This window comes from Echeneis naucrates, chromosome 3 (assembly GCF_900963305.1).
Source record: "Echeneis naucrates chromosome 3, fEcheNa1.1, whole genome shotgun sequence".
NCBI classification, from domain to species: Eukaryota; Metazoa; Chordata; class Actinopteri; order Carangiformes; family Echeneidae; genus Echeneis; species Echeneis naucrates.
This window is the reverse complement of record NC_042513.1, coordinates 23004489-23029318: the sequence shown is the minus strand read 5'-3', so window position 1 is coordinate 23029318 and position 24830 is coordinate 23004489. Positions and strand designations below refer to the sequence as shown.

The 24830-nt window shown below is 40.7% G+C and overlaps 1 protein-coding gene across 1 annotated transcript; it reads right to left on the bottom strand.

The window, feature by feature from the left end:
• Positions 1-144: 144 nt before the first annotated feature.
• Positions 145-24217, bottom strand: LOC115041418 (RNA polymerase II elongation factor ELL-like). The gene is made up of 12 exons (XM_029498845.1): positions 23952-24217; positions 23361-23408; positions 11824-11951; positions 10759-10922; positions 8923-9167; positions 7446-7570; positions 6513-6627; positions 5765-6242; positions 5226-5277; positions 4291-4462; positions 4110-4154; positions 145-3179 (listed from the first exon to the last, which is right to left on the bottom strand). Exons 1-12 carry the CDS (start codon positions 24087-24089, stop codon positions 3069-3071), a joined length of 1821 nt encoding a protein of 606 aa, XP_029354705.1. The 5' UTR covers positions 24090-24217; the 3' UTR covers positions 145-3068.
• Positions 24218-24830: the final 613 nt, after the last annotated feature.

Below are 24830 nucleotides of genomic sequence, written 5' to 3'. Positions count from 1 at the left end.
GCACAAGTCTATGTAGCCAAAAAAAACAAAAAAAAACAAACAAACAAACAAACAACAAAAAAAACGATCAATGGAAATATTCAGATTATGTGTAGGTGAAATTCACAAGGCAATGCCTGTAATACAAGTGCCCAACACGATAAATTGCTTTGATGCTTTTATTATTTTCAACTTTGCACAACAGGAGAAGAGAAAGTATATATTTGCAAAACTCGATTCATAATTCGCTGCTTTCCCTTCAGCACGTGAACAAGACACCTGCTGTTTACGTACACACTGGTGCTTTCTGAGCCAGCACCAGTCAAAAAAACAAAACAAAACAAAACAACAACAAACATGACAAACATGTTATTGTAGCTTGTGATTAAGATGTGCACAGATAAATAAAATCCTTTTAGTGACTGTAAGAAATATTCAATATCATCTCCAGCAAGCTCAATAACCGCCCCCCCCCCATCCCCATTATATTTTTCTTTAACAATAGAACTTTTGTGTGCTTGAAATATAGCAGAAACCACTGAACACAATCTCCCAGTCACACCAGAGGCTTGGAGCTGAGTCAAATCGAATTGAAATAGGAATTTTAGAGACAGAATGAACCACGATCATACTCCAAAAGATAAATTCTTTACCATGTGAATCAATCATTAAAGACAGCGTACCAGATGGATTACTAATGCTGCTGCTGCTGCATTTTACATTAAAAAAAAAAAAAAACAAACAAAAAAAAAACACACTGAAATATTGCTTCAGATAAGTAATATTCAAATGTGTGAGAAAGCCACCATTGGCATTCACTTAAACAGTTAAATGGCAAAGACAGGCTTAATAGTTAAAATATAAGGCAGAAAACAGATGAGTGCGGAAAACTGCTGTGTATAAATTGGCAGCTTGAAGGTTTTTGTCCTTTAAAAGTGAAATCTTAAGGCTTCTACATACTTAAATTGACTTGGTGATAGCATTTGGTACAAAAACTACAACCACAGCGAACAATTACAACCTGAAAGGAAATTTTATGAACCTGCTGCCCCTTTTACTCAAACTGGGTCTGGTGCAAAAAACAAAAGAAACAAACAATTTTGTGCACTGAGTAACTTAAAGTGATTGATATAAAAGCTTCCAGACTAGTATTTGAAAAACTCAAGTACCAGAAATGATTACAATATAGAAAATTTACATATTTTAGGAATATATGGCTGCATATTTCAACAAAATCCACCAATGTAGATCTGTTTTTGAAATCATTACTGTACACTATAAACTCGACAATGTAGTGTTGACTCTCTGAATAACTGAAATTTAGCGCTAAGTTGTGAAAATATCCAAATTGCAATGTACCATCATGTTTTGCACTGTATTCTTGTTGTGTGTCGTCTTCTCTGTAGAGCGCAAGTGAACAATTTCAGATGTACTTTAAGCGCAAGTGAACAATTTTGTTCTCTTTTCTCTCTTCGTTCTCAACAATATTGAGAAGACTTTGGGGCAGCTTTAACTCAACGGCTCTCCATAACCGTGTCAGGTCAGGACAGTGGCAAAACATTCAACGCATGTTTTCATCTATTCACAACCTCTCCCACCTCCCCGCTCAAACACCTTGATCTAACGAGCTCCAACGCTTCAACAGCACAGGACGGAGGAACCTGGCTTAAAATAAATACATCAGTAGTTCTAAACAAAAGAGAGAAACACACTTTTTCCCCCAGTGGGTTGAAATACTTTAAACTTGACTTGACACCTGATGAACAATCTGTCCAGGTGTTTAGGGAAGGAAAAAAAAAAAATAAATAAAATCAGGTTTCCTCACCAAGTTATTGCAACAGCCATTAGGACATGCATTTGGTCCTTTTTCCAATCATTGAAAAGAAGTCGGTGTGGTGAATAAATACTTTAGATAGACACAAGTGCATTTGGGACACAGTATACATCTCATCGTACAATCAGGCTCTATGTGAATCTGCACCTATTAACATTTTGAACACTTTCTTTTTTTAATTCATTATATTCTTCTGCTTGCTAATGTTAGATGTTGGAAATGCTTGGAAGTATTTCAATTTGAATTTGCAATATGTTAAGTGAATGAATGTGAAATGAGGAGTAGTACCTCTTACTGGCTATATTGAAAAATATCCCCGATGTATCACTTTGCTTTTTATTGAGTTCTCATAACCTTACCCAGAGGAAGAGATGGTTTCACTTGTTTCCAAAACACTATTTCTTTTAGGACATAAAAAAAAAAAAAAAAAAAAAAAAAATCAGGTGTCATGGGGCACCCTGATGGCCAGGTGGTTAAGGTGTGTACCATATGGGCATACTGATCCCTGAGCAGGAGGTCCTGACCGGGTATGTTTCTCCTACAACCTCTTTCCCATATTTCATTTCTTGCTCCACTTTCCCTCTCAAATAATCGCGTATAAATGGCCCAGAAAGTGTAATTAAATTTGCCTGGAAGCAAAACTGAATTGGAAACAAGTGGAGTTGTCTCAATAAAAGGTGAAGGCTAAATTTGTGTGCATTTCAGTATTTCAAATTTTTAAAAGTACACTTTTTTCCATGTGTAAACCTCTAAATGTATACATGTATAAAAAAAAAACAAAAACAAAAACAAACCTTGGACCAATATTTGACTTAATCTGTCAAAAACATCACATTTGCTCCCTTTTACATACTTTCAAAATATGGCTTACACTGACACTGGTAATGACATGACAAGGAAAGTGTCAGGTCATTGTGATCTGCACAGATGCACAACTGTCTGACTATCTGTGCTTCTCCCGTGGAGTTTTCACATTAATATAATATTTAAAAGAAATGATAACTTTGATACAAGTAGACTTACAAATACCAGAGTGAAATCGGTTCTTGACTTACTGTATAATAATTAGTGCTCACAGCATGATCTGTTGTTCCAGCACAAGCAGTCTGTGCTGACACCTGAAGTTTCATCCAAAACCCTTTTATATAACTCTCAGGTAGGAACGCTTTGCTTGATACCTGCGCAGTTTACGCAAAACAGGGGGCTTCTTTATAAAAAATAAAAAGCAGATGTCAAGCTGTGAGAAGAGTCTTTGCTACAAAGAAACCTGAGAGACATCATAGTCTATGATGAGTTGTTTGATGTAGGACAGTTTCTCATGGAGATACTCGCAGCGTTTCTTCTCCTCCCGGTAGCCTGGGAACTTCTGCAGTGGGGGAGAGAAATAAAAGGTTTTAATACAAATAAAAAAAATTAAATAAAAAAAGTTTGCAGAGATTTTATATCTGCCCAAATTTTCACCACTGAGTTATGACAAAAAAAAAAAAACAAAAAAAAAACAACAAACAAACACAAACCTATCACACTAAGATACAACACATACAACTATGGCACATCTTATAGTCCAGTTACTGAAGCCATGTGCTGCAGCTCACAAGGAATCTTATCTTGATCGGATTCCTTTTGGATATATTGGTGTATTTTCAACAAGTGATAATTAATGACAGTTATAAAGATTTCCAATTACTTTTTCCCAGATTAGTGTATCTGGAAGTTCGAAAAGCTGCTGAAAAAATAAATCAAGTTACAGTATCTTTACATCTGTCTTCTGTAGAACAAGAGCCAAATGAATTCATGTTCCTTTGTTTGTGGATGTTAAAATGTTATTATTCATTCAAAGGACTGAATGACCTTCTCAGTATGGCTGGGAAAGTCAGAGCTATGGAGAAAAACAAATGGTTTACGGCACTAATCCTAAACCTGAGCGCCATTAACTGCTGCAGAAAAAGCCTTGTACTGGGGAAAACATGATGGAAATATTGTTTGTGTATGTTTTATTGATCAAAACAATATACAGTTTTCCATATCCCTCCTACTTTCAGTTTGTTGTTTCATGCACACACATTAATAGGTATCAGCCAGTTCTGTTACTTTTAGCATTATTTTAAAAAAACATTCCACATCAGTTGATCATAAAAAAAAAAACAAAAAAACAAACATACTTTTTGGGGAATTTATGGAGTGTTTTTCCAAAGCGTTTCCACTCATTTATTTTCATGTGAAATAAAAGACGCACATAAAAACAATTAGATGGAAATTAACTAACCATTCACATAACAGCTAAACCTTAACTTACCTTTCGATACTTGTTGTACTTCTCTAGTATTTGGTCTTCCATTATCTATGCGGAAGAAGAAAATGAAAGGAACAGAATTTTAAATGTTAATGCTGTATAAAATATTACCATAAAATCTACATTTGTGCGTATGTGTGTCTATCCCAAACAGATCAGACCAGCAGTGAGAGTGTATCTGTACCTTATAGTCTCGGGTGCCGGGGGACAGACTCTTGATCTTGGATCCGAGCTGAACAAACATGTGGGTGATGGTAGCGATCCGTGAGTGCAGGTCTTTGTACTCGTCATACTCGGCGGAGAAATCTTCCTGGTACCGCTGACGTTGCTCCAAAGTCATTATGGTGCCGTAGGTGCTACAGAGAGAGAAAAACACACACAAAATCACCCAGACAGTTAGTGATAATTATGTGATCAAGATTCATCTTAGCCAATCTACCCTGATTGTGGTGGATCAACAGATCGACACGACACGTTCCTCCATCTGAATTTTATCCTTTTTTTAAAGTCACTGTGCAATAGTATGACGACTGTGAGCTCAACGCAATGTAAATTAATACAACGCATCCAAAATACATAAAACTTCCATCAGTTTGACAACACGTTCACTGTTAATACTGACTGTCACAACCAAATACACAAATGCATCGCAAATACTCACAATGTAACTACTGTTTCCAGGGGACACTGAACAGTGTTGAAGTGGTTGGACAGTGCTCTCTTCTTGTTGTGTGACTTTTTTAAGTTTAAAGCACTGAATAGCCTGTTTTCATCACCTTTTGAATTATTATTACTGCACAATAGTTCTTTTTGACACCAGATGGCAGTATACATCAACAAAGCCGGTATGAGTCTGGTCATTACCACTGAAGATGAAGTTTCATCAAATCATTTACTGTAGCTTTATATGTGCAGACCAGCATGTCTCACTATCACCTTGAACCAGGACCAGAGCAGGTTCTGTCAGTTTTGCTAACTGAATGGCTCAAATGCAGTAGAAATTAGGAAGGTTGATAAATGTGCAATGAACATATAAACCTAAATTCTAAGTGTTTTGAAAGCAAATTAAAGAAATGAACAATCATAACAAAATCATTTTAAAATCATGTTTGCACTCACAGCACATAATCTGGCTTCTCCTCAGAGGCCACAGCATTGGTGATGTCTGGATCTGAAAACAAAAAACAAAAGATAAAGAAAATCATATTAGTGTGAGTTGAGTCAAAACAGCTACATGGCACTTTGTCACTGTCTAGATTTTAAGCAATGTGTTTTTGTTTTGCACAAAGCCACACTGCGAGTGTGTGTGTGTCTATCAGGAGACATCTCAGCTTAGAGACCCAACGTGGAGCTCGAGCTGTTGTTGAGTCAATCAGCCATATAATACACTGAGGACCCAGGAGAGTGAGCTTAAGGGAGCAAACACAGACAAGCTTATGAGATATTACACTAAAAACACACCAGTGAGAAACGGTCACTCACCAGTTCTCAGACACAATACCACTTAAAGTATGTGTGGTTAACTTATTATTATATTGGAAAGTGTTGAGGAAAAACAGCATTTCAGCGTGTCTTAGAGATGACCTCTGCAATGTGACAGAATAAACAGACCAAAGTTAGTGTCAGTAGAAGAAAGGTTTATAGAAAAGGAGCCTTACTGTCAAGTTTGTCTGGGTTCTGTTTAAGATCAGGGCTTGTTCCCAACCACTCACTGCCCTGGTTGTCTTTTAACCTTTCCCGCTCTTTGTCCTTGTGCTTTTTAGATTTCTTCTTCCTGTGCTGGCTGTTTGTAGGCTGCTGGTGAGTACAGTCAGAGTCACCCTGCGGCGGCTGATGGCTGCTTACTTTGGGTTCCCTGCTCTCTGAAGCAGGTGTGTTCGTGGCGCTAGACAGTTTGGGCATTAAAGGAGAGCCACTGTGGCCCCCTGGAGACCCATTCTGGTTGCTAGAAGGGTTAGTTGTCCTTTGAAACTCAGTCTTTGTGTGGAAGCTGGGGTGGAGGGCAGGATTTGCATTGTCGTGTCCTCCTTTATTGTTTAAGAGTCCGTTTACAGTAGGCTGCTGCAACTTCTGCTCTGTAAGTTTTTGTCTCTTGACAGCCAGCCGTTCCAAGGAGTCAAAAGGCACAGGGCGTTTCTGGGAAAGTTAGAACAAGAATTATCAAGTTAAATCACAAAGATCACCTTACAAAAACCACACAAACAATCAACTATCTGCATACATCCTTATAATCCCACAATGCCCCCCCCAAAGTAGAAACAAGAACTCAAAGACTAGACAGAAACAACTCAAATGCTGTTTGATGTGTTTTTAAATAGATATTAATTTATAGTTTGTGTGAATAAGAAAAGAATCACTTTGGTCACTTTTATTCATAAGTTAATGAAAAACGATTTATTCATTTACCACTGTAGGGTTTTTCACTGTGCTGTGATGTGGTGTTGTATCCTCTGGTGTCTTCAGTACTGACATGTTTGCTTGGATATTTCTGGATTGGTTGCTAACCTGTGGCTGCAGCTTCCTTTTACACAGAAAGAGAGAACATGGCAATTTGAGGATGAGACAGAAAAAAAAAAAAAAAAAAAAAAAAAAAGATTAGACAAATTCAGTTTTAATTGGCATCACTATGAACTTATGAGCATTTACAGGAGAAAAACAAAAGAAGAACATTTTCAGGTACAGACAAGTTTGCCAGTGTTGATACGTGCACACAAAGATTTGTGGAAATGAAAGAAGATGACGCAGAGGAGAGAAGAAAAGACAGACATAGATAGAAACCACTGTCTGCCCAGAGCTGTGAGAAACAATTACACTGCTGAAAGGAAAAGTAGCCACGTCCACTTAGTATTACTGTTCTGTCAGCCGTGATAATGATGAACCTTCACCACCACTAAGGCTCCCGCTGTGTCCAAAAACCACTCACCACTCCATGTATAGTCCAACACGAGGGGGATTTTTCCCTTTTGCATTTCAATGCAGCAAGCGCACAGTCTATTATTATTATTATTATTATTATAGTGGACTCATAATATCCCACCATACATCATGAAAAATAGGGTACTCTTTGTACTGTATGGTCACTAACCCACCAATATGTGGAGTATTTCATCATGCATCATGCTCGCAGTGAGAGACAAAACTGTTGCACAAGAATTCAATTTTACTGACGAGCTCACCATAAAGCCCTCGACATAGAGAGATGGTGAGGAGGGTGAAGTGGATAAGTGAGTGATTTCGGCCCAACCCTAGTGCTGTTGAACCCCTGACATGCTGAGAATGGAGAGACACTTGAAAAGCTTTATAAGAAGGGGGGGGGTTGTCATTATTCCTCTGACCCACCTGGACAGCAGCCGACTGATCAGCTGCCTCTCCTCCTCGCTGTAGCCTGGCCAGTCCCTCTGCACGTGTTTGTAGAAGTCGTCCCTGAGCAGGTAGCTGCTGTCTTTGGGATTAACTTTTGCCACCTGAAATGCAAGACAGCACCTGAATAGTTATTTTCAGGTCTTTAACTTCCGACTCATTTATTTAATTAACACCTGGGAAAACATCTTCAAATTGTATTTCCTGCTGTGCAGCAGCTTGATCCTCTTCCTCATACCTGTTAAAGTAAATCACTGACCCATATACAAACCTTCACGTATGTAATGTCCATAATTTATCGACCTTTTCTTCGTATACCTGACATAATTTTTGTTTTATTACTCTTGGAATTGAATGTGCCAATACAGAGAAAAAAGCATTTTCTTAGCATATATATTTTCTCTTAACAAATGTGGGCCAGTGATCTCTTTAGAAATGTCTTTATTGAATGAGAATTACTCCTTAATGAAAAATAAAGCCTACACTAGCCTGGATTTTTTTTTGTGAACCATCACATAAATATTCTTGGGATATGTCTAAATTTTAGAACTCCTTGCTCATTGTCTTTTTCAATAAACCAACAAGTGAGTCAAATAATAAATAACACCATCACTACATGGTCTCCAGGATGTGAATTTCCTCAAAAGAAAGAAACACCTTTTCTGGGATTTATTTCCCTTTGGAGAATCTCAGAGCTTTCATTTTCTCAGCAACTCTCTAATCTCGTCAGCCTGCCTTTCTCCGAGGACATTTATCTTTCTGGGGCCTCCTGACAGACAGCCCCGCCCCCCCCTTCGCAAACACAAGCTCTGCAGAGACAATTACGGCGTTGACCTAATTACACACACACACACACACACACACACACACACACACACGAAAATGCACATACATGCACACACATCAACAAGCACAAGGATCAGAAAACACACAGACCCAAACACACACCAATGATGGCAGCATAAACACACAAACATAATTTAGGAATTACCCAAAAATGTATACAGGAAAAGTCTTGTAAAGTAAATGTTTCGAAATTTGATTAAAGCACAACTGGCCCTGGGTAACTTTCAGCAAAAGATTATGTGTTTGTTAGATGACCATAATGGAGACCTCTATTTTTAAGATCCTGGGTCACATACAATTTAAACTGCCACACTGTAATGTGCCAAAATGTAGCACTTCGGTTCTTTATTTTATTTATATTTTAACAATTATTGATTTTGACATCCCTGGATGAAATGTTTTTATATTTTAATGATTTTGCAATGTGTTCATTTCTGGGAAGAGCATTGTAGTGTCAATAAGTTTACTCTCATTTCTGAGCAGTGAGCAGACTACAGACTAAACGTAATGGGACATGGCATGCACGAGTCCAGAAAAAAAATAAATAAAATGTATTTGTGCATGATGTTATATGAACGTTTGCGTGGACACAGACATTATTTCTGCGTACCTCCTCCAGTATTGGGCTCAGCTCAGCCTTGTCTTTAGGACTCCCTCTGTCTTTTTCCAGCCACAGCAGCAGCTCCGGTTTCCTGTAGGGTTTGAGAGCCAGCAGGTGGATGACACGTTCCCTCAGGGGCCTCTGCGTCGACGTGGCCATAACGCCAGTCCTCCGGATGTTCGTAGAGTGCTTATAGAAGCTGCTGTCTGACCCAGGAGGAGGAGCAGGTCTCTTTGGGAACTTGACACATTTACCTGAATCCAGAGAAGGATTTCTAGTGATATAAGTGATATTCAGCATTTCAGTGAAATTGCAATTAATAGTTGTATTGACTGTTGTATAAAAATGAAGCTCATTGGCCTGATTTTAAACGCTACAGCCTTAACCTGACGAAACTATCTTGACAGCTGATTGGCTAATGTGGAAATATTCATTACAATATCCTCCACTATCCTTTATTTCTAGTGCACTGAATCCTGCTGGTCTCCAGCTATTTGTCTTCAGGTGTAAACGCACAAATGATTATTGCTTACATGTCTGTTTCAGATAGATGAGAGCACGTTAGCACAGTGAAAGCTATCTCTCTGTGCTAATCCCATTACAGGTTAATCTGCTCTTTGAAGGTCAGAGAGGGGTAGGTAGAAGTGCAGGAAGAGGCTTTCCTTCCAACCACAGGAAGCTTGCCCTGCCAAGAGCTAATAAATCTGCATTACTGTCTCTCTACCACCAGCCATTAATTATCATTAAAAAGGGTAATATAAATTATGTAATTATCATGGCGTGTGATATGTGGGGTGTCAGTGCTTTATAAGCTTTGGCGTGCCTGATACTATGCTGTGTTCATGAGCACCGCCTGAGGCTGAAAGGGGAGTGCAGAGTGCAGTTATTAAACATTTCCCTCTGGACATATACTGAATGTGGGCAAGCCATCATCACCTTAAAACCTGATGTTACACAATCCACAAAGTCTAAATTTGGTCTGAACCACCCAGAGTTTCAGCATCCCTGGAGCTCCAGCACTGACATGGGGGTCTAGAATCATAGCAAGAAACAATATTGCATAACTGTGGCAAAGGTTGTAGAGAGAGAAAAAAAAGAAGCTGTGGCTTGATAGCTCATGTTCTCGTATGATTCATGATATAAAGTATCCTCTATGATAAAGAGAAAAAAAAACAAAACAAACTTATCACTGACTTTATGCTTTTCAGATGCACGGCAAACATCTTTTTAATTATCAGAGACTTGTTATACATTTGTACAAATAGGGAGCCATTTCTGCACAAGCTTTTGGCTCCACCATACAACAAATGTAGTTGTTTGCTACAAGAATAAAACTATTTACGCCTTTTTGCAGCTAACATTAAATTCTACTGGTTATGTTTTGGACATTACCACCATTACTCCTTCATGAAAATATGCCTCTCAGTGAAATAGATTATAAAGATATGGCTATAAATCTGCCACTAATCTTTTAAGACAGATACAGTTGAATACGACCTGGACCAAACATTTATTTGGCAAACTCTCTTTTCAAAGCCACATGTCTGAAGGGAGACAGTTATGTTTCAGTCTTAATTATAAAAGCGCAAAAATATTGCCTTTATATCTGATTTCATTCCACATTACAATGGGAAAATATCTGGTTTTCAGCTTCGACCAATGACTAGAACGATATTTTTTGAAAGCAAAGCATACTGGACAGTTTTTATTGGTACTATTATATTTCTCTTTTTATATGCCACCAGTGTGTCCACATCCAATGTGCTGATGGTTCTTCCAAGCCTAAAGCATTTTGGCTTTGTCTTAAGAATGGTACCCCCTCTGAGGCCTCCGGTCTGCTCTTACTTGGATGCGTGGCTCCTGGTTTGATCTCAATGGCAGAGCGGCTCCAGCTGTCCTTCTCTACTTGAGACATCCTCTCGCGGGTCATCTGGTAGGAGTCATCAGTGGCACACACGGTGATCTTGTCCTGGATAATGCCCTGACCTTCCAGCTGCTCGTGGCCGTCACTGCGAGACAGAAACACAGACCCCAATGAACTGCAAGGCTCTCTGCTGGCTGTGCAGTAAACACTGTGAAAACATACTTCTATTAGCTATCTTTGAGCAGCATAAAGTGGCTTTGTGTTGAAAGCTGGCTAAGAAGGATCTATGGTTACTACACGTTATGACACAGGCTACATATAGCCCTGCAGTCCGCTGTGTGTGAGAAAGGCAGATACCCTTGTTCAAAGCAGGACAGAGCCCACGTAAATCCACCAGGATTAGCTCGGCTTCTGCCAGCACACTTGCAAAACAAGGAATAACTTGGCCAAAAATAAAAAACATAAAAAACATGAATATGGCTGCATTAGTGCTGTGAAGAAATCAGGCATTTACTGTGCTGTCAAAATCCCAAACCACCCCCCCCCCCCCCAAAAAAAAAAGGGTTATCTTATCTTATCCAATTTTTAACACAATCATAAACTTTCTTCTCTTTATCCTCTAAATATCAAAACAATTGTGGGGGCAAAGAGAGCAAACTCTTGCCCTCACATGGTTCCACTGCTGCTCTTGGCACTGGCAGACGACTCGATGCAGGGCGAGTTCCAGTCCAGACCGCAGTCGGCCGTCTGGAAGCAGGAGGTAGCAACAGAGCGTAACCCTCACTCTCCAAGCACATCCACCCCATAAACAAGGCATCGCTGGTCTCAGTAATGAGAGGGTCAGCCCAGAAATACACAGGAAATTACAACGGCTTCATCCTGTGTAGATCTGTCTCTCACAATGGTTTCAGAGACATGGCCATGAAGTGAAAGCCGGGGATTCAAAGACATAAAAAAAAAAAAAAAATGTTTTCGGGGTTTTAGACAAATTTCTTGATGTGCTCGTCAATTAAAAGATTTGCAGATTGTGAAAATTAACTTTGTACCTTGAAACATACTGATGGATACAGTCGAAGCTGGCTTGTGGTTGGTCTTTGCTGTCGCTGGATAAGTAAAATGAGAAGACACGAAGAGCAGACAGAGACTCTGGCGTGGGAGTCGGGATCTTAATGTACTGTGAAGAAAAACATCAGAAAGTCACATTTTATTTGTAACAGAGAGGACAATTACATAGGAAGTTGACTGACAAATTGTATGAGCACAAAAGCGACATAAGTTAAATACATGTACACATGCCAGGTTTTCCTGTCTTTATTGTTATTTATTTTTTCCCAAATCAAGATTTGTCGTTTTAAGACGGTAACCCAGGTGTTCAACACCGTTTCCCTGCACATCAGACACACAGAGAACAGTAATCTTTAACGGCTGCCCTGGACCAGTCTGTTGCTTTAACTTGACAATGTTTTCCCAGTTTTATCATTAAAGCTGTCAACGTTTTTTACAGAAATGAAATTTATCCACTCAGCAGAATCAGTAGAGACATGCTGATGCCAAAAGTGTTGTAGCCAAGGACACAGGGCTGTCCAAAGTCAAGGTTTTTGCAATCGACATAAATCAATGAAGTTTTTTTTTTGTTTTGTTTTGTTTTGTTTTTTTTTTTTCCCAGCCCACTGCAAAGTCCAGCCTGGAATAAATGTAGTTAATCGCCCTCTTTGTCAAGTCTAAAGCTTGGTCAGATGGTGGCACACAAGCAGAAAGGTCGAGGGGCTCAGCAGAAACAGTAAAAGGAGCTGTAATAAATCTAAACATTTTCTAGTTTAAAAAAAAAAAAATAAAAATAAAAATCACCAAATGGTTGGTCATATCAGGTGGTCTGGAACATGATATGCTATATAAATGTCAAAATACGACAAAATTAGACGACAGAAAGGCACAAACTAAGTCTGTTTACTGATGAACACAGACCTTTTCTTCTTGCACAAAAAATATCCTGATACATGTTTCACCCTGTTAATGTTCTCTTTAAGACCAATTTATGATAAATTACAAGAATCTTTGATACCAGTCATTTCAACATCTAAAAGGATAAAAATAAAAATAAACACTCTGTTCTTCAAAGACCAGCAGAGTCTGATTCATGCTCCTCAGTTGCTGAGTCCTGAAACTATATGACTCACATATGAGTCTTCCAGACTGCGGGGAAAAAAAGTCCGCACAAAACCTGATGATTGTCACCGAGGAGGGTCTAGGCGTTAATGAGACCTCCTGAACACAGTCCGGTTGTTTGAGTGCAAAGCACCTTGACTGTTACAGCTGTGGAGAAAAATTCAGCTGTGTGAAATGATCAGATACGTTATAAACTACAATCACCGTCAACTGCAACGTCTTCGTTTTTCCAGCATCAGCTGACGTGCACAAGTGAACACAAACACCACGAGCAACACACACATGCCATGTAGAGGACCCAGAGTGAGACTTTGTGCCGCTCTGTAACTTTAAATAAATCTCCTTGGGTAAACAGTGTTTTTAAGAGTCCGCTCCACTGAGATCTCCTGGCAGACTCAGTGGAGCGCAGCTGAGCCAAGGCTGCAACCTCCAGGGCAGACAAATGCACACACAAACACACACACACACACACACACACACACACACACACACACACACACACAGACGTATAATAACATATCAGGAAAACTGAGGATCAGACAAAAAAGAGTCAGGATCTGTACTGATTTGACCACTGAAAAAGATGTAATTGCACGTTCATGAGAGCAAAATTACACTGGTACTTTCATCTAGTTTTATGAGAAATTTGCAGCACTGCACGACAGACACACTGCAGGAATTTATGTATAAATGAGAGAGAGAAGCATACACAGAGAGATATTCTGAGCTTCGGCAAATAAAGTGATTCTCAGCATGAATGTGCCTGTGCAGATCAGCAGTTTCACCAAAATCTTATCACAAATGGGGCAAGAAGCTCTGCCATCTTTTTAGACAGGGAGGGAAGAGACTTTTAATGTTTGATGTCCTCTGTTTTCTCCCGTTGGGTACATGAGGGTTTGGCTTCCTCGTTTTTCAAACTGTTCAGACTCGTCCATGTGTTTGTCTGTGTGTGACGCTGGCATCCACACACACTGAGGTGGGACATTCACACCGAGCTGTGAAAAGGTATAGCAAAGAAGTCCGTCCACGCCCTGAGAGCTCCAGTTATTTATACTGAACACAGTTTAAATTAACTACAAGACTGTAAAGTAAGTGGGTCAGTAATTAGAGCTAATATGTGCTTTGATTCATAGTTTTTCTTAAAGTTGCTATAACTTTTTTTATGTAGAATATTTTAATAGTTTATCAGCAACTATTTTCATGAATGAGTAATTGTTTAAAATTCCAATTTTTTTTTTTATGAAAAATCTCTTTCCAAGTCCATGCAGGATCACTATACTGACAGATTTATGGTTTTGGTTTTATGTTTGTTTTATGCTCACCAGTTTTGCTTATTTATTTTTTGGTAAAAATGGTCTGAGGACTGACTGTGCGATGCCGACTCAGCACCGAGCAGAAGATCAGCTGGCAAAGTTACCGACTGCTTAATGATCATAACGTAGACGTTTGCCAGAAGGGTCAGATAACGTCCTCAGGAGCTGCTAGAGAGCAAATTCAGGTGATTTCTGACATATTTACTACGAAGGTTTAAAAGGTTTAAATGTGCTTTTATAGCTGCAAGCTGCTGCCAATCAAGCCGACAAAAATTAAGTGTTCAAACATTTAAGCTGTCTGTGCAGCCTCCTGAATCTCCTAAAATGCAGTTGAGCTGTATTAAAATGAAACATTAAAATTTTTTCCACAATTTTCTCTGCTTGCTCTATTTAAAATCACTTTTTTCTATCAGTGAGTTGAAACTGACTTTTTCTATTATGATTGCATGATAAGAACCACAGCTGTGGGCTTTAACGGCTTCAGAGATGGATATTTTTCAGCATTCTGCACTGACTTGCCATTTGTTGAACAGTGTAAACAAAGCTGACAACAAATAGGTTTGTCTGATTGATTATGCTGCTTTTTAAAGTTGCCCAGCGTTTTGTGACTGACATGAGAAAGAATAAATGTTTAAACGGCTATGAACTTGATTTGAACCGACAACTCGGTGAAAGCTGCTCAGCCAACATTCAGCAGGATGGAGCCCTTTAAAAGTCACTTCAGATGTTTTGACGCAAGTGAGCAACAAAGCAACAGACATTGGTCTTGTTCTCTTATCATGCTGCTGCACATGTCTTAACATGTGGCCTTTCACCACAGGAATTCATACAAACTATATACAGCTCAGCTCCGACTGCACTGAGAGGTACAGACCGGCTTGCGAGTAGCTGCACAGGTGGAGCTTCTCAGTTTCTAACACGATTTAAGATTATGTAATAGTTGCCTTTCGTTGCTTCTGCAGAGTTACATGCTTAAAGCCTGTATGGTGATGTTTGCGGTCAAATTCTTGGAAAGAGGCACAGATCAGAAAACAGGTTGCAATCACACTGGAAGGCAGTTTCATCTCACCATTTCACAAGATGATGTATGCACTTTGTTTTTAATGGCCACTTTGGCATATCCATTGACTAAATATAAAGTTTAAAGGCCTCCAAGAAAAATATTACAAACATCATGTAAACACTTCATCATCTCACACCTACAAATCTGTTCCATTTCCTTGTGATTGAGCAACTTTAAACAAAACCAGTGAAACATCTGGTATATTTCACTTTTATGTATTTGTTGTATTTCAGTTCTCTGTGATAAGCGATTGATAAAACTATCAGCTAATAAATCAATTAATGGAGCCAACAGAAAAGAGATCTAAAACTGTTCTCAGAATCAACCTGATTCTTTCTCTCGGACAGATCTGGGGTGAATCAGTAGCGAATAAGAAAGATGGTGAACATTAGGGGTGGGAATCTTTTACTATCTCACGCTTTTTGGGGGCTACAATTCGATTCATAGGGATTTCTGCTTCAATCCATAGGTGTGTCTCCTTCACATTTATTAAGTTTTAAACATTTATCCATGCTTAGAAGGAATTGTTGTACAAAAGAAATATCACATACTGCTTAAGTAACAAAAATAAGTGTCTCATTATAAAGTCTCAAACATGCTGCCTTTTAAATTCTAAGGAAAACATCTTTTCCAATTCATGTTGACCCCAACTGCTACTGCTAGCTGTAAAATAAGTCATGTCAGGGACGTAATTTTTGGGGGGTGCCCCCCCCAGCAGACAGCTGCCACCGAAGGCAACAATATCAGTAACACATATAGTTCATTATCCAGGTTGCCGTCATCACTGGGAGTCAAAGCTGATTACAGCAGCATTTCCAGATATCTCCACTTTTTAGGAACTTGGGAGACTCCCAGTTTAATCAAAGAAAAACTGATTAGCACCTGACATCTCACCTGGCACACTGACCCACATTTTCTGTCACCTGCTACTGTAATTGTCAATATAGTCACTGAAGATAAATGTCAAAAAGGCAAACACTGATGTGTTCAATATCTATATACAGAATCAGAGTAATCATTAGTTCAATATCCATTACAAAAATGATAAATCATTGGCTTTCCTGCTGAAATGTATTAACCTGGAAAAGCCCATAAAATGTTTAAGAGCAATGTTACTCGTTTTAAATTCCCCTTCAAGAGAAAGCCACCACAGTGTCATTAACATTTCTGGGATGCACAGTATGAGAAGAATTCATACCGCCATCTGGACAAGTTTCATTTCACAGAGACATCAAGAGCCAATCTGTAGGAACAGTCATGAAACTTTTGTGGTTTGGGGTAAAAAAAAAACAAAAAAAAACACAACCCCATAAAAAACTGAATTCTTTCAGTTTATACAAATCAATAGTTAGCATTATTTGTTATTGTTGACGGTATAATGCTTACAGGCTCGCACATCATGCAGCTGCAGAAGTCATGTGTATCAATGTGTAGCTTACACAGTGTATCTTAGTTAATACCTCCCATATTCTTGATAAAGCAACAGCCACTTTTCAGGGAGGAGATCACAGGACATTTCTTCCTGCAGAGCGTTAACAATCGATAATTTACAGACTTTATTTGTTGGGTTGTGTCCTTTGTCTTTGCAGGATTCCAGCTGTTACAAACGCACAGTCATGGAGAGCACTAATGAGCACTCGCTGGCTTTAATCTAGTGACGGTGTTTCATATGAGCTCCACGGTCAGACTTCTAGACCCCCACTGTGAAAATTACAACAAGCACTCTGGTTCCCAGGCACTGAGTCCAGTACCAGAGCCTCCTGCATCCTCCTAAGAGGCACACACGGCAATTCAAACCCATAGAGGCGCTCTAACAAAAGGCTTTGCACTAAAGAATTCAACTGACCATGAATAATTAAATATTTATTGTCTTCCTTTGAAGTTGAATATTCGGGGAATTTGCTTCTGATTTTCGTGATAGTTAAATCAAGCAGAAGGAAAACTGCTGCAAGAGAAGCATAGAGGACAGCTTATGATGGTGGTAACAACTAAAAGCAATAATCAGCGAGGGACTACTTGTAAGAAAATGACATAATTACTGTCCCCCATTTGGGAGTGACTTGATGCCCTCAGTAATGCTCAGTGACCCTCACAGGCCAAAAGGCAAAGAGGTGAACCTGAATCCTGAATCTGCCAACATATAATTCATTCTTTTAACTCAACCCCCCCCCACTGCCTATAAACTTCATGCATTCACCTCCAGCTGATCGGGTCTAATCCCTGAACTTACTTCTGTTTCTTTCTTAAAACAGCTGGGGCAGCGTCTCTGCTTTTCCAATAATTTCTCCTCCATTTTAGTTAAAAACAAATATCAAGTATTCGTCTCCATCAGTCTTCTCAGAGGCGTTACTCTTGGCCTAAACCTGAACGTCCATCTGTTTTCTTCATTTGCGGACTTCACAACGCTTTTTTTCTTTCAACAGTTTTTCTGTTTACTTCGGTCTGTCCAACTCTTTTCCAGGTTTATAATGTAACTTATTTACAACGGATTTGAAGCAAAGAAAAGATAAATACTCTTCATGTAGTTGAGAAAAAGAATTTCCTCTGTAAGCGTCTGAACAAAGATATCATTTATTTCAATACTGTCCTGTGAATGAGCCTGTTCAGGCTAATTCAATGTGGCAATATTGCACTTGGGTGGCACGGTGCTGCAGTGGTTAGACCCTGAGGGTTCAGACCCAGAGATGGGGCTTTTCTCTGTTGTGTTTGCATGTTTTCTCATGTTACATGTTCTCCCCATAGCTGTTGGTTCTCCAGCTAAAGTCCAAAGACATGAACAGGCCTGCAGGCCTGAATGTTGGCATCAGTGGTTGTTTGTCTCTATGTGTCGGCCCAATAATAGACTGGTGACCTGTGCAGTTTGAACCCCCCCCCAACCCACTGCAAGCTGGGATCGGTTCCATCCCCCCCACCCTAACAGATAAAAAATATAAAGAATGGATCAAATATTGCACCTTACTGCTATAATAAAGTACAAATATCCGCCTTTATGTCAGCAACAGAATCAAACGCATCTTTTCCTGGACTGGACACCATCAACACATTTTTAATGGATATCACCAAAGTCAGTTCCTGCTTTCTTCCTGATAAGAAGCCCTGAAGTCAGCAGGAAACACCATCTCACACACAAGTGATAAATCAACACACATCCATTCCCTCAGGCATCCAACTTTTTTATTCATGATTTTACTACATTAAATCCTTTTCTAAATGACATGAAATGAAGTTGAGCCTCGTCATCTTATGTAAGGGAACATCGCAGCAGCTTGACGTTTGATGAAATGATAATTGTAGATCCTGGTGCTTGTTTTTGGGCTGAATGGCACCTCTGTGAGAAAACCAGAAATATTACTGTGTGGTGATATCAGTGATTGTTTATGTAACTAATCCTGCATGTGTGTGTGTGTGCGCGCTTTGAATGCAGCTTATTTACTTCTTTCCTGGCGTTTGACTGGGTAAAGGAGCTCAGAACAGCAAAGCTTTATCTTTATTCTATACCATTTAAGAAATCCTGTCTCAGTCTAACCAATAATTATCGGCCACAGCTTTGGTACTCTAATTAACCAAGTTTTGGAGACACCTGTTTAGAAATATTTTATCTTTTATATGAGTGATGTGGTGATCTGTCTGTGATGATCCACTTTAAGCTCATTTATTTCTTTATTTAACACACCAGCATGCTGAGACAATGTATAACCTCAAAAAATAAATAAATAAATAAAAAATAAATAAATAAAAATAATAATGATAATAATAATAATAATAATAATAATAATAGGGGAGTTAGGGACTTAACTTCTGACCTGTATTAGGTTTTCAACATTCAGCTGAGAAATACTTGTAACACAATAGACCCACGCTGGACAATTTGAGCAGTTTGGATTTCGAGACAATAAAAGTCGAGTCTGTCAGTACGTGTGGCAACACAATCTTAACGAGGCACAGTTCACCTTCAACCGCCATAAATGTCTCCACATGTTGATGTCGCAGGACGGGAAAGGTTCATTTTCCTGGCTTTATCATACTATAAAGTCGATTGAACAAAAGCTGTGAGAGACTGCTGTCGGTGCACAGGGCTTATGTTTCCTGCTAGCTTTTGGTTGAATGTGGGGTCTGGGTGTAGATCTCATGCAGCCTATTGTTTCCACATCCTCTGCAGCCTGAGTAATGGCCTTCTGAAAACAGGCCGTCTTTTGTTCTGGCCTCCTCGGCTCCAGAGTGGGATGCCATGGCACTGGTTCCTCTTTGTGGTTGATAGGAGGAGAGGGAGGAGGTGCAGGAGGAGGTGGAGGAGGGAGTGAAACCTGTCGCCACCACCGCTGTCTGTTATCAGCGGGAGGCGACTCACTGTGGGTCTGCTGCTAACGCAAACTCTGTGCGTGTGTGTGTGTCTGTGTTAATCCAGCGTGAGCAAAGAGGGGCTCAGCTCCAGCTCCTCTCACCAGGGTGTAATCAGCATTACTGCCACTCATAAGACTCAGGAGGTAGAAAGGCCAAAGTCTAGCTATCAGCCAAACATCTCTGCTAGTGGCTTAGAGACAGACACACACACACACACACACACACACACACACACACACACACACTCAGACAGCCAGCCAGCCACCACCCTCATCCTCACCACACTTCAGTAAACACTACTTCTCATCATCTCATCACAAACAAAAGAGCCCAATCGTTCCCAGGGCCACAAGTTGACACATGCCATTTAAGTCCCCTCCACAATAGAGCCCAGCGATACAAACACAATGTTCGTCTCTGTTTCTGCGCAAGAGAGAAGGACCAGTGGCAGCGGAGACAGAGGGGAACGAACACAAGGGAAAACTGGAGATTTCACGTGTTTGCGTGCGTTTATGATCGTGCAGTCAATCAGTCAACGCTTGGAGCGATGCGGTGTCTTCTCTCTGGCTGAGCTGCACGGGCTGGAAAGTGAGTGATTAATGTGGCTGCCTTGAGTGGGAGACAGCGCATGTAATCAAGCCCCAGCCTGTAATCACCTTCCATTCCTTTTCATTTGCACTTTCACAGAGGGACAGAGCTGCTGCCAGAGATGCAAGCTCCAGTGCCGCGGCAGAGGCTGTTGGGTATGGCGGAGAAGGTGGGGGAGGAGGATGGGGAGGGACGCTGTGCCACAAGCATCCCCCGAGGTTTCCCCCCGCAATGCCAAGAACGATAGATCTCTGGCAGGTGCCTGAGGGCCAAACTGTCAGCTTCAACAAATTGTGGGTCACTGTGCCTGACAAACTCCCCTCCTTCTGCCGCCCGCCCCCCCGCGCACAGATCGGTATGTTTCCATCACCATTTGCATGTGTGCGTCTGTGTGTGCCTGTACCCTTTTACGCTTCATTAGCTTATGGTGTGGATTTTCACATGAGGGAATTAAACGGGACACGTTCCTTGGCGAGCCAAGATGTGCTCCTTATCGCCAAGCTGCTTAATTGGACAGAGAACGCATTTTTCCTGAGCTGCTGCTGGATTTCAGAGGTCCACTTGTCTTCATCTTGCACTCACACAGTCACTAAGTAAATATGTTATCCTGCCGGCACACAAGATTTTCATTCTTGGCTTTGTAGAAGTACCGAGTGTGGACAACGCATACTTTATACTGAATAGATTACTGGAATGCCACAAGAGCTGTTTTGCAAACTTAAAGTACACGTGCTTACATTAATTGCCCTACTTTTTTTTCCCACGTGTCATTAAGTACTTTTTCATTGAATTTAATTACAAGGTTGTTTTTACTGAGCTCAAATTGCAGTAATTTAGTTTTCATACCTACGCCTACAGCTTCTGCTGCATTTGCTCACTGTTTCCCATATATAGAAAATAATAATAATAAAAAACAAGCGACAGAAGTCGTATAAAAGTCTAGACTTCAAACTGTGGTCAGAGTTCAATAAATAAGTGTTTATTATGGAACATTTTTAGCTCCACAGCAGAGAAACTGTGTATCGTGTCGGGCAGAACAAATCGCCACAGCACATCTGGACTGTAAAGCGCCTTCCTGAAAAACTTGATTCATTTTGGGTGATCCAAACACACAGTCTGCATTCCCCCACTCATTGTTATTCAAACCAGGGGAGACAACATACAAGCAAGAGGGGACTCTGGGGATCCCAGCGAAGAGAGCGTGAAGGCAATGACAGACAAAAAAAAAAAAAAAAAAAAAAAAACACTACTGCGCTGAAACACACTTAAAGAAAACCAAGTTCCTTCTCTCTTTTACACAAACAGACAGACAGCACACACAGAAGGTCCTCAGGGAATCCACTCTGATCCGGCCAGGCTAAAGACTGCTCCACAATAGGAAGAGAGGGCAGGACAGGAAAAAGGAGGTGGGACATGAATAAATCATGTCTTCAGGCCACACAGGACAGGACTTGGCACATACACACATATGCACACGCTTGAAAAACAAAAACACCCACACCCACATTTAACACAAAAACCACGCACAGTATCCTTTACATCACTCACGTAACAACCACTTTAGCAAACAAAGCTTGTGTCCTATTAGACCAGAAAGAAATAGGGCTCAAACCTGGGAACGGGTCAGAGTTCATTTTATCTGTCTGACAAGAGCGTGCCAATGCTTCACAAAACACAAAAATACACACATTCATGAGTCAGACAGGGGGGAGCTAATGCAAACTGAAGTCATGATGCTTCACACTGTAATCAAGAGCATTATAGCTCCTGTAATTACCTCTAAACATTCATTTGGCTAATAACTTTAGCTCTCTGAGCCGTATTTGGGGGAGTGGTGAGAAATTCCCCCCGCCCATCATCACAATGACAGCCAAAGTCCAAAAATGAACTGTCACGGTGTCAAACCTCAGACACAAGTCCAGACCTGACTCAGGTGTTCTGAGATGTTTTGATACAGTATTCAGCACCGTGTTGAATTAAATCTCACTGACTTGAATCACAATATCTGTTTAATTTCCGTCTATTTGAGTTTAACAGCTGGCATTTCCCTCTCCCCAAAGGGAGCAGGACAAAGTCAACAAAACTGCCTCTTAAGGAAACTACATTCATGTGCATCTATATAAAGGTGTTGGATTTTTGCAGCTACAGTAGTTTCATTAAGTAAAGTTTTATGGCTGTAACTGCTTCTCAGCACAAACTCAATCTCACATTTTTGTGCGTGAGCTGTGACGCCTTGGATACTTCTGCCTTTGAGAAAAAAGGTATGAATTTCCAAGAACAGTATTTCGTTTAAAACATTTTCAAAGTAGAGCTGTGCCTCCAGTTCAGGGCAAAGTGGGAGCAGCATACTCTCCATCATTATACCCGCTTAAAGGTTTGATCCAGTCTGTTAACCACACAAGCCCCTTTTTACAAAACACACCACCGCTCAGCTCGGTTGCCAGTCCTTCTAACCTGCCCACACAATTAGCATTGACAAAAAAAACAAAAACTGAAGTATTCCCCAGAGACACAGCTGCTCCTGACTTTAATCTGAACACACATATTCGTCCTTTGCTGCATATTTTGCCTCAATAACACAGCGTCAGAGCCAGTTTGACTCCATAAATAGAAACCAGTGTGAGATCAAGGTGCACAATGCTAATCTGTGTCACCGAAGGCTCCTCATTTCACTTATGATGGCTCCTCTCTGCAGAGCTGACTCCTCTTCACAGCACCGCTCACTGACCCGACCCTCTCCACAGTCTCCAGCCTGACCCAGTAACCTGCATGTCTCCTATCACCTATAATCTCTCCTCTCAGCGAAGGGAGAGCAGGAGGGGCAGCAGTTAGGTGGGAGTGTGAGTCAACCGCAACGTGAGAGGGACGAAAGCTTTTTTGCAGCTGTTGCATTTAAGAAATTACTTCGTGCAAACACCAATTTTAAGAGATGACAAATTGACTTAATGCCTCCCAAACACAAATAAACTGCGGCCTTGTGGCATCGAGAGCAGCAACATTCACATCTTCCTAAATTTTAAATACGTTTCTAAGAAGATTACATTGAATTTAGTGCATCATAAGCAGAACATAAATAGCTGCACTGGCTGTAATGAGCTAAAGGTAAACTTACCCCTTGGTTTCCTTTGAAACAAATTGATGGCTCACATGGTAAAGATGCCTGAAGATTAAAAAAAGAAGAAGAAGAAATTAAATATAATTTCCACACATCCAGACATTTTTGTGATCTAAATGAAGTCTCCAACACAATTAGGCTCTAATCTCTTTAAACCTGGTTACATTTATGCAACCAGAATGTGTGTGTGTGCTGGTTAATGGTCTCAAGTGGAGCCAATTATGAGACAAACTATCAGAGTTTTTCCTCTGAGATAAGTCGGCAGACTATCTGAGGGAGGTTTCCGGGCACACAGCTGACAGTCGCTCCGGTCCTCGGTCCGGGTCTGAGGCGGATTCGGAGAGGGGGAGCAGAAACAGAAACAGAAACACAACTAACTGGAAAACTTGTTCATTTAAAACTAAACTAAAGCCAACTAAAGAGCGGGACACACACACACACAAAAAGGCAGCCGTGAGAAGGAGGAGGAGGAAGAAGAAGAAGAAGACGCGCAGGCGACAACTTTGACAAGTGTGAGGAGAAATAAATAAATTCGGCGCCGTAACACAAACAAACAAACAAACAAACACAAAGCAGGCGAAGCGGCACCTTGAGGTTCTGGTAGGCCTCCAGGGCCCGCAGAGCCGTGTCCGTCAGCTTCACATGGTACAGAGTCCTGCCGGGGCCGCTCCGGCCGCTTTTTCCACAGGACAGCCCGAAGCGCCGCTCCTGCCCGAGCGCAGCCATCGCTGGCTTTTCTGTGCGCCCCGCAATTAGAGCTGCTCTCCTGCCTGCGCTCCGCACGCTCCCGCACGCACGTCACCGCGTGGGCGGGGCCACGCCGACGGCGCCGCCGCCGCCGCGAGCTGAGGCCGGCAGGTCGTCGGTTACTCCCGCACCGTCGCGTCTGTTGTGTTATTGCACAACGTGTCACTTTTGTTCGTGCAACACGTTTCTGTTGCTGATATTACAGTGACGCGGTTTTTGCACTGTTGCATCACAGCCGGAAGGTTTCAGGTTTGAATCCCTGGCCTGGAGCCTTTTTTGTGGGTTCCCAGCAGCTAATCCAGCTTCTTCCCACACTCCAAATACACGTACATTGTGGTGAAGTGCCCGTAAAGTGTGAATGGTTGTTTGTCTCCGTATGTCTCTGTGTGTTGGCTCTGCAGCACTGACTGATAAACAGCACAGAACAGACAAAGGGAGTCTCATGAGGCAAATTAAAAAAAGAAAAACAAACTAACAAATGAAATTGCAGATTAGAAACAAATAAGATAACGTAAACGAAGACTAGAGTAGAATAATACAAGTTCCAGTCTGTTATAATCAAACACCCATCTGCCAACAATAAGACACGACAGTGAACTTCCCACTACAGCCATAACCAAAACATATTCACTGAAGAGTTCTTACAAGTTCTGCCATTGAATGACAGCTTTGTGCAGAGCAGGTTTGAAGCAGTTGTAAATTCAGGAGAAGTTTCCATTG

Coding starts and splice junctions, on each gene's coding strand:
- LOC115041418 (XM_029498845.1), bottom strand. CDS start 24,089: ATGGCTGCGCTCGGGCAGGAGCGGCGCTTCGGGCTGTCCTGTGGAAAA. Junction 7,571..8,922: donor TGAGCCCAATACTGGAGGAG/GTACGCAGAAAT, acceptor CTTGCATTTCAG/GTGGCAAAAGTTAATCCCAA. Junction 3,180..4,109: donor AGTACAACAAGTATCGAAAG/GTAAGTTAAGGT, acceptor CCCCCACTGCAG/AAGTTCCCAGGCTACCGGGA.